General features: G+C 33.9%; 1 protein-coding gene across 2 annotated transcripts in view; it reads right to left on the reverse strand.

Annotated features, from left to right (window-relative positions):
- The window catches only part of NAV3 (neuron navigator 3), a 258,103-nt gene that overhangs the window by 143,563 nt on the left and 100,248 nt on the right, over positions 1 to 14,292 (reverse strand). For both annotated transcript variants that reach the window (XM_065743241.1, XM_065743240.1), the window contains exons 4-5: positions 10,976 to 11,048; positions 7,423 to 7,597 (exon numbers count right to left, since the gene is read on the reverse strand). In XM_065743241.1, coding sequence (XP_065599313.1) covers positions 7,423 to 7,597; positions 10,976 to 11,048 — 248 coding nt within the window. The remainder of the gene's footprint in view (positions 1 to 7,422; positions 7,598 to 10,975; positions 11,049 to 14,292) is intronic.

A 14,292-nucleotide genomic window follows, 5' to 3' on the forward strand; every position in this document is an offset into this window, starting at 1 on the left:
ACAGCTATGTGATGTCAAAGCCAGAAAGAAATCAAAAGGGTTTGTAGTACATAATCAAAGTTCTACCTTACTGACATACTTGAATTTTATATGCTGTTGATCTTATAAAGTATATTTATGTATCACTAGGGTGTGACTGCACTCCAGAGCCTCCAATATTTTTTTAATTAGAAAGATTCTTCAATCAAAAACAAAACAAAAAAAAATACTAGTTAAAATAAATTATTATTTTTTTTCTTAGAAGAACTTGATTGTGCTGTAAACAGTGTTATCTCTTTCTCTTGCTCTCAAACTCCTTGGTTGCATACTTCTCATCAGTCTGAATGGTAGAAAACACAAGAAACATCATTTTAAGGTTCACCTGATTCCAATTGCCAAGCCTACCTCAGGCTCCTCACTGTTCTCCAAACAGTCTGGTCAGTGAAAATATCCCCAATTCCTCAAAAGAATGGCCAAGGAAGACGTAGGAGAAAACCAACAAACTTTTACTGTTACTTTGAAAAATATTTCTGACTTTCCTTTTGCTATTTTAACCCAGCCCTAGTGAAATAATATGTTTACATATACTAGGAGGTTGCTCTGAAAGTAACACCTCCAATTTATTTCCATGGAAACCACAGCAGATACAAATAGCACAAGAACACTTTTTCATAGAAGAAATTCTCTGCTACACTATTTTTTCCAACACAGTGACCACCGTTAGTTCAGCATTTTTGCCAGTGATGAGCAAGAGCCTGTATGCCATGCTTATAAAAAACTGTATAGCCACCCATTTTTTCCACATGGAGGAATTAAATGACACTTCTGCATACACACTTCCATATCAGAAACCATTTTTTCAGACTCCCCCTCTGATGCCATCTGTCACACAGCAACAAAATGTAATAGAACACTGGCGGGAATGTTCAGCATCTACTGTCATACCACCAACATCTGCCTTTGACAGCACGGGCAAACATAATGAAATCAGAGGACTGATAGTAAAACAAAAGGACTGATAGTAGCAAAGGAAAAAAAAAGAAGCAATATAAACACAAAACTATGACTAAAAGGAATACAAATGAAAGATCAAGTTGTACACTACCAGCAAGGAATCTATTGAAGAATAAATAAAAAAAAGAAAACATTTAACTTAAGAATAGAAAATAATCAAATCATTGAAGGAAAGAAAGAATGAAGACCACAAATAAATCACAATGGCTCCCACTGCATGCTATATTTATGTTTGTCATATACAGAAATTTTTGCAAGCCATCAAAATTAAATAGGTGGCAGCTCTGCAAAAGGAAAAAGATTCACGGACACAAATTTAGCAGAACGTATTTTCAGAGAATCAGAAGATTCTCACTATCCCATGTATGGATAGGTGGGGCAGAGCAGCAAGGAATGGCTGAAAGAAAATTAACTATATTATACGGTTTCTAAAAGGAAATATATAAAAAGACGGATTCTAATATTAAAAGGATAAATGGAAAAATTCCCATTCAGTTCTACAGGAAAATTATGGTCAAAGTATATCAAAATTGAAGTATAAAAAGTAACGAGTGATGAGAGGCAAAAGAGAAAAACGTAAGACAGTGAAGTATCTGAAGTGCACAAAATGAAAATATTCTTTTCAAAACTGCAAGGACAAGAAGAAAGTATAACAGTTTAATTTTGAAGTGCAGATAGAAGAGAGGTACCATCCTTGAGAAGGTGGCAGAGGTAATCTATTAATAGGAGAAATCAACTATGTATCACTATATGCAAATACTTCATTCAGAAAAAACAACTGCAGAACATGAAAAAAAACAACAAAGGGCAAGATTTTCAGGAACCAGTCAAAAGAATTACGTAGGAAAGTGAAATATCAGCAGTTTTGGAGAGGTCAACAGCAAAAAGCTTAAATAAGAGATAAAATGGGTAAGGAAATCTGAAAAGTTATTACAAGGAAATAAATTGTTTTTTAATTTACACTTTCATATTTCCTCTCTAGTATGTGGTATATTATGGCTATAAAAGTGACTATTTCTTTTGGAAATTGAAGCTCCCCTTCAAAAGAAATTTTCTTTCCTTATGGCAAGCTTTATCCTTCCTTATCTTAGAGAGGGTGGACTATGGAAAAGTAATCTGTGAAAAATATATTGTTACTACTGCATTGTCTGCTTTTTCCAATGAAGGTTATAAAAAAGGAACATCGTCTGCAATTATCAAAAAAGTAACCCTTTTGAGTACAGTAATTTCTAAGCTGTTCAAATGCAACAGGAATATGTATAATGAAACTACAATGAAACTACAAATGATGTTTGTGCTTCTTTGACTGTCGTTTTGAAATACAGCCATTTTAGGAAAAAAAAAGATCAAAACTTGCCAATGAAACTGTGTCAGAAATATTAATACTTAGACAAAAATGAAGTTGTACTTTTTATGTGCTTCTCTGTCAACATATCGTGGATATAGCCTAGAAAACTCTCAAAATTGTATTCATCTGCAACATCTATGTGAGTTATGTAAAATGTGTAAATTAAACTTATAGCTTTGTGATGTAAAAAAAAAAAAAGAACATGCAAGAAGATAACCTGGTAAACTATATACAAGAACAAATCTTTGCTTTATGCAATCCAACATTGTTACATATAATCTATTCACTTAGGTACACAGATAACTGATATAATTGGTATGCAGAGATACCGTGCAGTTTAGTTACTCGGGCTCTATTTACGGCAAGAAGGATGAACTTCATGCCCTGGTCTGCTGAAGCATCAGAATTTCCTTTCATTGGCAACTGTAAGGACTGCAATGATTGTATCTTTAAGGAGCATAATGAAGTGAGGCCAAATGAGGCCAAAACTCTCAAAGGAACCTTGATTAATGTAAAACAATCGCAAAGATCCATTTGAAAGTCAGCTGCCACACACCCCTTTGCAATCACATTAAGTAATGCAGTTTACTCTGCATTCTCTCCCAGACAAAAATACATGAGATATGGCTAATAGCTTGTTCATTCAGATCTCTACTAGAAAAAAAATAAAGAATAAAGCGGAAGCAGCATACCTGTTTCTCTTCATTAAACAAAGAGATTAGTAATGGCAAAAGCTAAAGACAGAGAAGAGACGTGGTTCATCCCTTTGCCTTTCAAGACACATGGATTTCTATCCCTTACCAAGAACATGACTTTCATTTCTTAGCCTATGTCAGAATGATGCACTTGGTGCAGACTATTAAGGCTATATTTTAAACCTCGAGAACACTGAAACAAAGGCCTTTTTCTGAATTGACAGTGGTGAAACCAAGATTGGCATATGGATCACCAGTATTCTGGCTTGGATCTATTTAAATTCATAATCATAACCACTATATTTGCATTACTGTGTCTCACACAGCACGAGCTATGTGTTCAATATGCTTCATTTTTTCCCCCAGTACATCTAAGAAGTAGGCAACATGAAACCGAGTTCATTACACTAGTTATATATGCAACTGTCTGTAGAAATCAGCTACCTAACTTTGTTTATGCGCTTAGGAAAACCAGGGTGCTCTTTTAATATAACAAATTTAACAAAATCCATCTGGACCTCAAGCTGTGTTCATCATTCCTGTACGTGATAAAATAGTTTGTCCGTCTTCTGGAATTTTGCTGACAGCTTACTGAAACCAGTTACTGCCTAATCCATAAATGAGACAGAACTTCTTTCATCCACATGTGTTTTCTCTTAGTATCTGGGTGGTTGAAAGATCATCACTGCAGAAAGTTTAGATGTATTGCTGTGATAATGGAATCCACCAGCAAAGTGGAGCATAAAAACATAATGTAACCATTGTTGTCATGTATCTGTACTGACAGATATAAATAAGGCCACCAGCACTGTATTTTTTTAAGCAAATCTCAAAGCAGCAAGAAAGTTGTAACTAAATAGTGAACTGTCTATCCCAGATTTTGAAACATCCAACTGCCAGTTAGCAATAGAAGAACACAGGAAATTTTAGGATGAAGAGAAATATGAAATCCCACCTAAAACCATTCTCTTTCTTGAGTTACCATTTATTTTTTACCACAGACTTTTCCATTAATTGTTAAATGATTTTAAGAGATTTTTATACTTAGAGGTACAGTTACAATCTACCATAAATAAAGCATATTCTTTGAAATGAAATTCCACTTACCATAAATCAACTTTCTTCGTTCTTTTTACATTTATTTTGATATTTAGCTATCATCCCTAGAATTACATAGGACAATGATACCCTTTCACACTCAGAATCTTACTATCCTTCTGTGTACCCAATTTTCAAAATTTTGAGTTTTGTTAGGGATAGATTACACAGGGCTAGGGATGCTTAAGTGTTGCCACACTGACCAACTATAGATACCTTTGCTAGGAGCCTGCCACATAAAACTTTGCATGGAAAATAATCTAGCCTAAATGAATTGCAATTATATATTTTCAAAGACTTAAATTACAACATGAAGTGTGATGACTGGATATTTTTAAAAGAAAAAGCTTGTGAAATCCATCTACCTTTGTCAGTGTAGTCTCTTTTTGTTTATTTGTGTACAGACATACAGATACACACCAAGCATACTGAAATGTATAATCCTTCAAAAAGATTTGATTGGTTTAACACCAAATGAAGTATGGAATGTTTCAGTTAAAACAAAAAGAAGCATCTAAAGTGTGCTGAGCTGCTACCCATCATTTTTTGAAGCTAGTTTTCATTGTGTATTTTAAAATTTACTCAAATTATCTACAAAGAAGTGTACTGTTACTGAATAAACATGAATGTGCCACAGAGGTACTGGATACTATATTAACTATCTCACTTCTGCTATACTAATAAGATGATTTTACTTGTTCCTCTGGAAAATTAAAAAAAAAAACACCACAAAACCACTGCTAGGTAATGAAGGACTATGTTTTGTTGTTGTTGTTATTATTTATTTCATCAAAAAAGGTTTTTCTGATGGAAAAAATAACAAGTTCAGTTAAATAAGATGACTGTTGTGAAAGGAAGAGTTGCTATGTCCTCCACAGGCAGTTCAAATCAACAGATACTTGCATATACACATCTGCAGAATTCATATTTTTCAAATGCATAGTACCTTCTTAGAAGTGGACATGTTACTGTATGCTAATTTCCTAGTATTACTTCAAAGCAATGACAAATGAAAGAAAAATAAATATCTGTATTACTATTTGATTAAGTCCTCTTCCTTGTTTTGCTAACACAGCTCAGAATGCCAGAAACATTTACAAAAGAAGATTTTTAAATAGACACCTTTCAGAAAGAAGAATCTTTCTTAAATCTTTATAGCCTGTATGGATAAATATGGGGATAAAGAAAATCATACTCAGAACAGAAGACTGTGGTGAGAAATATTCAAAACATATACATATGTGAAAGCAAATGAATTCTTGCTTTTAGTTTACAGGTAGGAAATAAAGACATTATTAATCTTGGTGTACTTTTTTTTATAAAGGGAAAAAATAGTAGCTGAAATATAAATAGCTATAAATAACATGTACAGACATATAAAGGAATGAGACAACCTTAGACTCCCAACATTAAAGTAGGAGGTCTAATACACATTAATGAAAGTAGAAATTATGTTAAATCAACCTAGGATGTCACTTAATGAAGTCATGTAAGATGAGATTCTGGATGAAGAAAGACTGCCTTTCTTCATAACAACCTATGTTTAAACACAGCAAAGGAGAAGAGCAGAAATAGGCACTGAAGAACCACAAGATCTTGTGAAGTTATAAGGAAAGAAAACTATATAAATTCATCCCCTCAGCACTGACCATTCCTGAATAAAGAACTAGGATCTCAGTTGTCTTTCAAATGATAAACAACTGCTTTTCTCCAAGCTTTTTTGGAAGAACAGAATTCCTTACAACAGTGGTAGCTATTTTTAATTAAAGAAAAAAAAAATACACCATGGCTGAATTAGAAAAGCAGGAGATGTTTCAGTTTTACCAAATTCTAAACAAATCCCAATAACCAGAAGTATCTGCATACAGCCAACTAAGCCCTTAACTCTATTGATTAAAGCGGTGTATTCTAGGCCTACATTCAAAATGTCTTCCTTATAATAGAAAAATAACAACTTGTCATACAGAAAGTTGATATTTTCTCCTATGCAGTTGTTAAATACCCTACGGAAAGCAGAAAAGATCAATTTCAGAAAATGTTTGTAGTGCTCAGATTCTTGCAGAATGATGCCATAATTGCTTAGATTACACGCTAATAAAAAACTTCACAGAAAAAAGAAAAAGCATTGAAAAAGATTAGTTTTCAGAAGCGGGAAAAAATGCATTCCATATTATAATGTCTAAGGCAAATGCAAGTGTATCCTAATTTCTGCATCAAATGAGGTAATTAAAACACCACTGGCAACATTCTTCCATTCCTTTACTCTTGTAACATTCTCAGTCTCAAGGCAAAGTTCTCCATTATTTTGTAGTGCAAAAGGTTATTTCAACTCAAGAATAAGTCTGTTTATCATAAACATGAAAGAGTATTTTAGATTCAAACAGATACAAGAACAAAAATTACAGCACTCTGATCTTTTAATCACTGATTCATTACATTCTAGACAATTGTGCATGAAGCACACAAAATCTTTCGAACACAAAAAAAGAAATGAAACAAGTATTAAAGCCACCAGGGCAACATTAAAGCTTTTCATTAAGAATTCACTTTTTATAGTCTTATGCGTGAATACCTTTTTTTCTTCCTCAGTTGAGCATCTATTTAAATCAAGAGTATTAACAAATTATACTTGTTTAAGCTGATTCTTCTATCATGGCCAGTAGGAAACTACCTTCTCCAAATATTTGTACAGCTTAAATCTGAGAGGAATATTATTCAAGCATTAAAGATGCCAACAAATCTTTTGCTTTCCTATCTAAATCTTAATTTGACTCCTTAAAAGAATACATTAAAATAATTCCTTCTCTTTTCAAAAGCCATTCAAACAGAATTAGGAACTCCAAAACAGAATGCACGGGAACAAAGAGTTTAGAACAAATGAAACTATTAATTATGCCTTTTCCTTGTGTATGTAGTAAACAACATGAAATCATTCGTTTAGATGTGCAACTGGGTATGTGAAGGAAACACGAGCGTGTACTAACAATCTCTTACTGTGTAAAGGACTGCAGAATCAAAGAGTTAAAATGCCTTAAAATTAACTAGGATTTGAGCTAAACTTAATTAGGGGAGATTCTCTTCTCTGACTCTTGCTTTATTATCAAGAAATACAAGCTTAATACCAAGCAAACACGTAAGATAAATATTTATCTCAACATTTATACAAAATAATAATACATAAAATACAAGTCTCTTGTAAGTGTCCTGCTTTTCCACAAAAAATTTCTCCTTTTTGAACACGCAAAATAATTGTTTTTTCACATAAGAAAATTAGGTTTTTTTACCTACCTCGACTGCATATCTTGTGTTTTGGATTGGCTAACTTCTGCTGGAGATGAAGGTACTTGCTGTTGTAGCTCCACCAAAGACTGGTAGTACTGTTGCTGATGATGTTGCTGCTGTTTGTATCGAGACAAACTGAAAAACAGCCCTAAAATGGCTTTCAAATTTCCATTCCTTATTTCTATATTAAAAAAAAAGAAAAAAAAAGAAAAAGAAGTGAAAATGATGTGGTTTTAGACTTTCAGTTTTGAAAAAGTTTTATACTCAAACATCCGTGTAAACAAACCTACACATATTTATACTGTCCTGTATTTCTCTCTACTATGAGAGAAATGTGTCACTAATACTTTATTGTTTGTTATAATCTTTGCTTATTTATGCGCTGTTGGTGCAAGAAACCCAACTCTAATGTTCTCATGACAAAACACATGTGCATAGTCATAAAGAAAAGCAACACTAACATTAAACATGTACATTTGAAAATATAGTGCAGTCTCAACTCAGTACAAGAATTCTTGGGAAGTAGAGAGGTGAGAACAGCTAGTAAAATCTCAGTTTTTCTGCCTTTAGGTAAACATCCCTTCTAACTAGTGGCTTTGCATTTCACTTCTGGCTTCTTGGGCAAATTCTTGGGCCCAGTGGCTTCTGAGCAATGGACAACAAGAGGAGATATTGGCAGTCTTCTGGATAAGTGCATATGCATTTGCAAGAATTAGCAAGGAGCTCAAGAGAAACAGATTAATGGAAAATACCAATGAAAAGAGGTGACCATAAGACTTGTGATTACATCTTTGAATTTTCCAGTTGCATTATTTTCTAGTGCTCTATTTGACACTTCTGTACTGATTAACAAAAACTTCAAAACTATAGCTTTCACTTGTAGTCTTCCATATGAAATTTTGTTGTCTCAGAGTAGAATTCTTAAGTCTCCCACTCCTCTGTCTTTGTGCAGCCTGAGATGAGGGTTTTAAAAGGCTGATGTTATTCTTTGCTCATAAAGGATCTCCATGTCAAAAAAGAAGCCTCAGGGGGCCTTAATGAAATTATTTGCAGCACTTAGGTCTGTTCATAACCTCATTATTAATTTTCTTTGGCACTGGGCTTCTTGAGTAAGGTTTTCATTAGACCGATAGCCTTGTAACCTAACATGCAACATTTCAATATTTGTCTTCCCTGCAAATACAAAGATTGAGTTTTATGTGCTACACAGCCTCTCCTAACAAATGTTTGGTACAGTACAAAAACTGTAATATTGCTCTTTAAATCAATCATTTCCTTTTCACAGGTGAAATAATGGTGCATACATGAGCAGGCCATCAAACACTAGAACTCTTAGGCTCTCTGTGTTCAGCAAGAGCAAGCATTTCTGAGCATCGTAATGCACAGTGCAAAATGGAAATTTGTTCTATGTATCTATACTTGCTCCTGCTCCCCATGAAGATGCAGTAAGATCTCTGATTCCTCATGAGATCATCAGCAACATGCAGAAGAACTTTCTCAGAATTAGGAAGCTGTTTAAGGAATAACGACTTCTGCAGTTATATTTCTATCAAGGAAGATCATAACCAAGGGAAAAAAAATCTTAAAAAAAATTAAATTATAAAAAAAAGGCAAATCAAAACTTAACTACCATTCTTTAAGCTTCTCTAGTTCTGTGCCAGTTATTACATTATTTATTCTTATCATTCTGCATCATGTAATGCTCAGGAAAATAATTCCTTGTTCATTAAATCACATCCATATACTCTTACCTTCTAATTTCACCTCAGCATGTGTGTTAAACCTTATGTTTAACTATTTCTAAAGGACAATGTGATCAATGTTACACTTATTCTTCCCTGCTTTTAGACCAGCTACAGTTGGAAGACTTCTCTTAAAACATAAACCTCCAGAAAACTATCATAAGTACTAAATATTTCCAGGGAAGAGAATTATTTTTCTTTGCTCAGACAGGTTTATTATTTATCATCTATGTTCTCCAGTAGACACTTTGCTGTCAAGATTTAAAAACAACTTTTGTTCCAGAATTCCTTGCTCAAATTCTAAATGAGGTGGGAAATCGGTTTTGAAATCTTTAATCTTTGTCAAGATCATAGTTTTCTGTTTGGAAAACCATGCAAAATGTATTAAAATGTATCCCAACAGCAATAAGAAACATTTACCATTACAAGAAACAGCCATACCAGTTTGTGAACTTCACTGATTTTAAACATAAATGCGATGAAAAAACACTATGAAGATAACCTGATAACTTAGCGATAAGAACAACATAGCAGTTTTTCCTCAGTTCCTTCTTCTCAAGGAAATTTTAATGATCAAAACAGTACATGTTAAGAATTCTACGTTTAAGGGAGTCACATTTCTGTATCAGTTTGGTGTAACATCACTACAGAGACAGTAATAAGATCTACTCCATAGTTTATATAACAGTAAAACTAGTTTTGCTGTTTGTTAGTTTATTTCAGAACTCAAGGAAAATTGTGTTAAAATAATGTCTTTGAGATGAAAAGCAGCATGTAAATACTCTGTAGTCTCATTCATCAACGTATCTTCATTATATACACAGGTTCCTTTTATCACTTAAGGAGTTCTCCATTATTAGACAATTATAGAGAAAAGATAGAACATACAATGGCCATGTTACGCTTCCACCAGAGGTACAGAAAAGTGAGGGTGGTTGAAGATAGTGATTAGTTAATTTTAAAATCAAGCACTAGCTAGCATTCAAAGCTTTTATTCTCCTTATCTTTTAAAAATAAATGGAACATGTTCTCTCAAAATAATTGCTTTCTGTCTCTTAGTTTTGCCACATGCAAAATAAATATATAGGATTGTGACTGGTAATACCTATTGGCTTCATCTACCATGGAATTCAAATGAATTTCTATGGTACAGAGAACCCTGCAGAACTGCTTAATTCTTCACAGGACAAATGTTTGCACACATTTTATTACATTACAAAATAAAATAAACACATGACTTAAGTCTACGTTGATAGATATTACATATTAAGACAATTGGTACTTTGATATATTGATTACTTATAACCACATCAAGCAGTAACTTAATTAAGACAATTAAAAAGAGCAACAATATAAGCAGAAAGACCATCTTCTCTTCCACTTCATACAACACATCATAGTTACATAACACATTTCAGACGGATCCTGACAACACTACTACTGATAATAAAAGCTTTTAAGCACTCCTCCCTGGGTTTATTTATCTGAGCAAGATTCTTATACCTATGTTAGTTGCTTTGAAACTCGTATATGAACAAGACAAAACGTGTACTTGGGAAAAACTGTACCTACCTGACACTGTGGTGATAACATGAAAAGGTTAATAAAGGTTGCCTTTAGTTTTGTAAATATACTTAACTTCTTAGTTCAACTTCAATGGAAAATTAAAGTTTTCTCTTACTTCCCATCAGTAATCAGTACTTGAATTCTGTTCAAAACAGCTACAGCTTGGTATAGAAGTACAAAACAATTCTATAAAAAAGATTAGTTTTCACAAAAAAATCCAGTTATTTGCTTTGATGACCTATTTCTCTTACCTTCTGCAGAAAGACCTTGGACATTTACACCTCTGGCTGCCAGAAAGCTGAGGCAGACATCAACATTCTCAATCTGCAATATGAACATAGATAACAAGCAGCATAAGACTATTTGACAAAATGTACTAAAGTGTAGGGAAAAGGAAAAAGAAAAACATCCTAGGAATGAATACTTTACATTCACTGCATACTACAGCTCTTTACCAAAGTTTAACAAGAATGATTACTCCTAATTAGGGATGTGATATAAAGCTTTCATTGTCCACTTTGCTGCTTAAAAACAATTCATAAATGCCCGATCCAGAATGGCATGCTGGCAATTCAGCAACTCATCTACTTAACATAAAACTGGATTTGATACACTGCAAACAAACAGCAAAGAAAGCACCCTTAGAGGGTTAGACCCTAAACTAGAGAAGCTGATAACTGAGTTAGCTGAAAAATGAAACCAAAAGCATCCAATAAATGTTTTAGAAAAGGTATTTCCCTGGGATGATGTAGAATTCTGTGAAGATGATGTCTGAGCAATGTTTTATTTTCCTTTTTTCTTCTAAAATTATTTAGAATCGCATTTATTTATTTAAAACTGTGCATCTCTGAAAAGTGCTTGCTTATTAAAAGACATGTCGCTGATGTTTTAGATGAATTTTACAGTTGCCAAAGACAGCTTGAGGGAAAAGAAGAAAACGTAGCCTGAATGTAGACCAATAAAAGGATCAAACCTGTCTCTACAATAACTAGTCATGGCATTAACTCTTTTCAGCATTCTACGTTTCACAAATTAGACAGCAGACAATTCCAAAAGGTTCATTTGAATGACCATCCCTGACTGGTTTCCCACACCCTTTCAGGAAGTATGAAGCAAATACCAGATATAAAGGTAACACCTCTCAACTAACAACTTTGTATGACTCAATATATTCTTATCTACTCAAAATAATGGTATGAGGAGCAGAGTCCTACGTCAACTGCCTTACACAGACTCGACTTAAAACTATATTTTTTTTAGGTTATAGGACTTCTTTTTTCTTACATAATTGAGATCACAGAAATATTAACAATATATTTGAAACACCTATTGTCACTGGGGAGTACTAAAAGGAACAAGCACCATACCCATAAACCTGCAGTAGATCAAGTCCATGCTGTTACTTTTGTTTTAATGTTTACACATTTTCCAGTGCCTCATTATAATCAGTTTTCAACCTTGATAATATCAGGGTTAAATTCATTCCTTGAATAAAAAGTATTTGATTGTTGACATATCTTTCCTAACCTGAGAGAAAGGCCTTAAATTATCGCCATCTTTCTATGACTGCATTGCTATCCTTATCCATGGCAAATAATATTAGCTAAAGGAATAGAAATGTTTTTAATACTGACCCTTGAAATATATATGAGTTTACACAGACTTTCTTGACCCACAAATACTACTTATAAACATAAGCATCTGCAAAGCTCTTAGACATGTGCTTAACAAGCACAACAAACTCCAAAACATCCAAACATCCAAAACATACAGTAACTGTATTTTTAAAAAGGTATTTTCCTACACTGAGTTAACTATTTCTAACAACATACTACCATTTGTAGGAAACAATTAGCAATCTCTCTCCTAGATCAATTAAAAAAAAATAAACAACTCCGCAGTTAACTCTGATTAATGTTACTCTTAAGTTGGAGTTCATCATAAAACTTTAACCAATCAGTTTGGCAGCATTCACCTATTTGTATAGCTGGAATAGTGGAATAACTGCCATAGAAATCAATGGGATTATTCCAGTCAAGCACTGTAAATGCAGACACTCAGCCATTAACTCTGTGATTTTCTTAAATGTTTATGTAGTTTCACATCATGAAAGTAAATAAACAAGTAGTCCAATGGATAAACAAACTAAGTCATTTCAAAAAGGGCAATGATGTGATACAGCTAAGTGAGTTGAAAGTAGGCTGTATCTAAAATAGGAAGATCTGCTTCTTCCTCACCTCTTCTTCTCCTCCCAGGTGTGGAGCCCTGCTGCTGTCACCTCGTCTGATCTTCAATGATTCTCTGAGCACACCAAGAGCTCGCTCAGCACAGAAAACTCACCCAGCAAAAAAAGCAATCATTTTAGTCACTTCAGTTTCCCATGCAGACAGATGAGCACAGGCATCAGAGGAGGAAAGGGTGTATCCAAGCTTGAGTGATGCATAGTTCAGGGAGGACAGGGAAGATGAGGAGGAGGGACAGGGAGATTAAGCCACTCCTGACAGCAATGGCAAGAGAATGAGCTGGCTCAGCCCTGACCTCCAACTACACCCCTGGATCAGTCATGAAAATAATACACATGATGAGGATAACTCTGCACGACCTTTAAAGAATGTCAACTACACAAGAAAACAATTTGAATGGAAATTTTTCTGTCTTGAAGAATTTAGCAGAAGTGAAGATTTGTTTGGATATAAGCTATATAACTGTGCCTCTTTGAACTTTCAAATCAACAATAATGCAGAAGGAACTACTTCAAAGATGGGAAGTTTTGCTCTACCACTTAGTACTGGAACCAAATGAAAAAAAATTAAAAATTGGACCAGAGTCAGTAATGCCTACATCAAAATAACCAAATCAATGTTTCCTAGGAGACCTGCTAGCATAATTAGTATTCTTCATAACTGGCATGTATTCTCCACCATACTTCAGGAGACTACGACTATAAACAAAAATTAATTCACTGTGTACTATAATACATCGTACTATGAAAACATGTCAATGTATCTGTAATACTGTATATTTAGTAAATAGTAAGCTAAAACCTCACCATACTGAAGATGAAAAACATCCTATAGAAATGGCTCCTGGTTACTTTACATGTCTACATCTACTCTATGTGCCTTTCAAGTCACATCTCTTAAATCTGCAGACAAATCTAGTCATTATTATTAACACTGATGACACAAAATACTACAAACTGCAAAGCAAACTCTGTTTTCCTTCATAGTTCACCAGGGAATTCTAACAGAAACCCTGAGTCCAAAATCATTCCTCTTGGTGGTGCTGTAGAAAGTAATAGCAGAGGCCAACTTTCAGACAATGGACTGTGGTTGCAGTATTAGCCTTATAATAAAGTCTTATTTTGGCTTGTGAATAGAGCAAGTTTGGCCTGGCAGCTCACAGCCACATAATACACAGAAAATGTCAGAACATAACTCTTGCAGTCAGTTTTCTGATAATAACTGCAGTTACTATACAACTCTCACAATCTATTAGGAAATTCTGTGAAACATCCATTAATACACTTCTGGATTATTCTCACTTTCTTTCCAGAAGAATCTTTCTA

The sequence above is a fragment of the Cyrtonyx montezumae genome, unplaced genomic scaffold (genome assembly GCF_038088225.1).
Source record: "Cyrtonyx montezumae isolate F1298 unplaced genomic scaffold, pur_monq_1.0 scaffold_3, whole genome shotgun sequence".
NCBI lineage: Eukaryota > Metazoa > Chordata > Aves > Galliformes > Odontophoridae > Cyrtonyx > Cyrtonyx montezumae.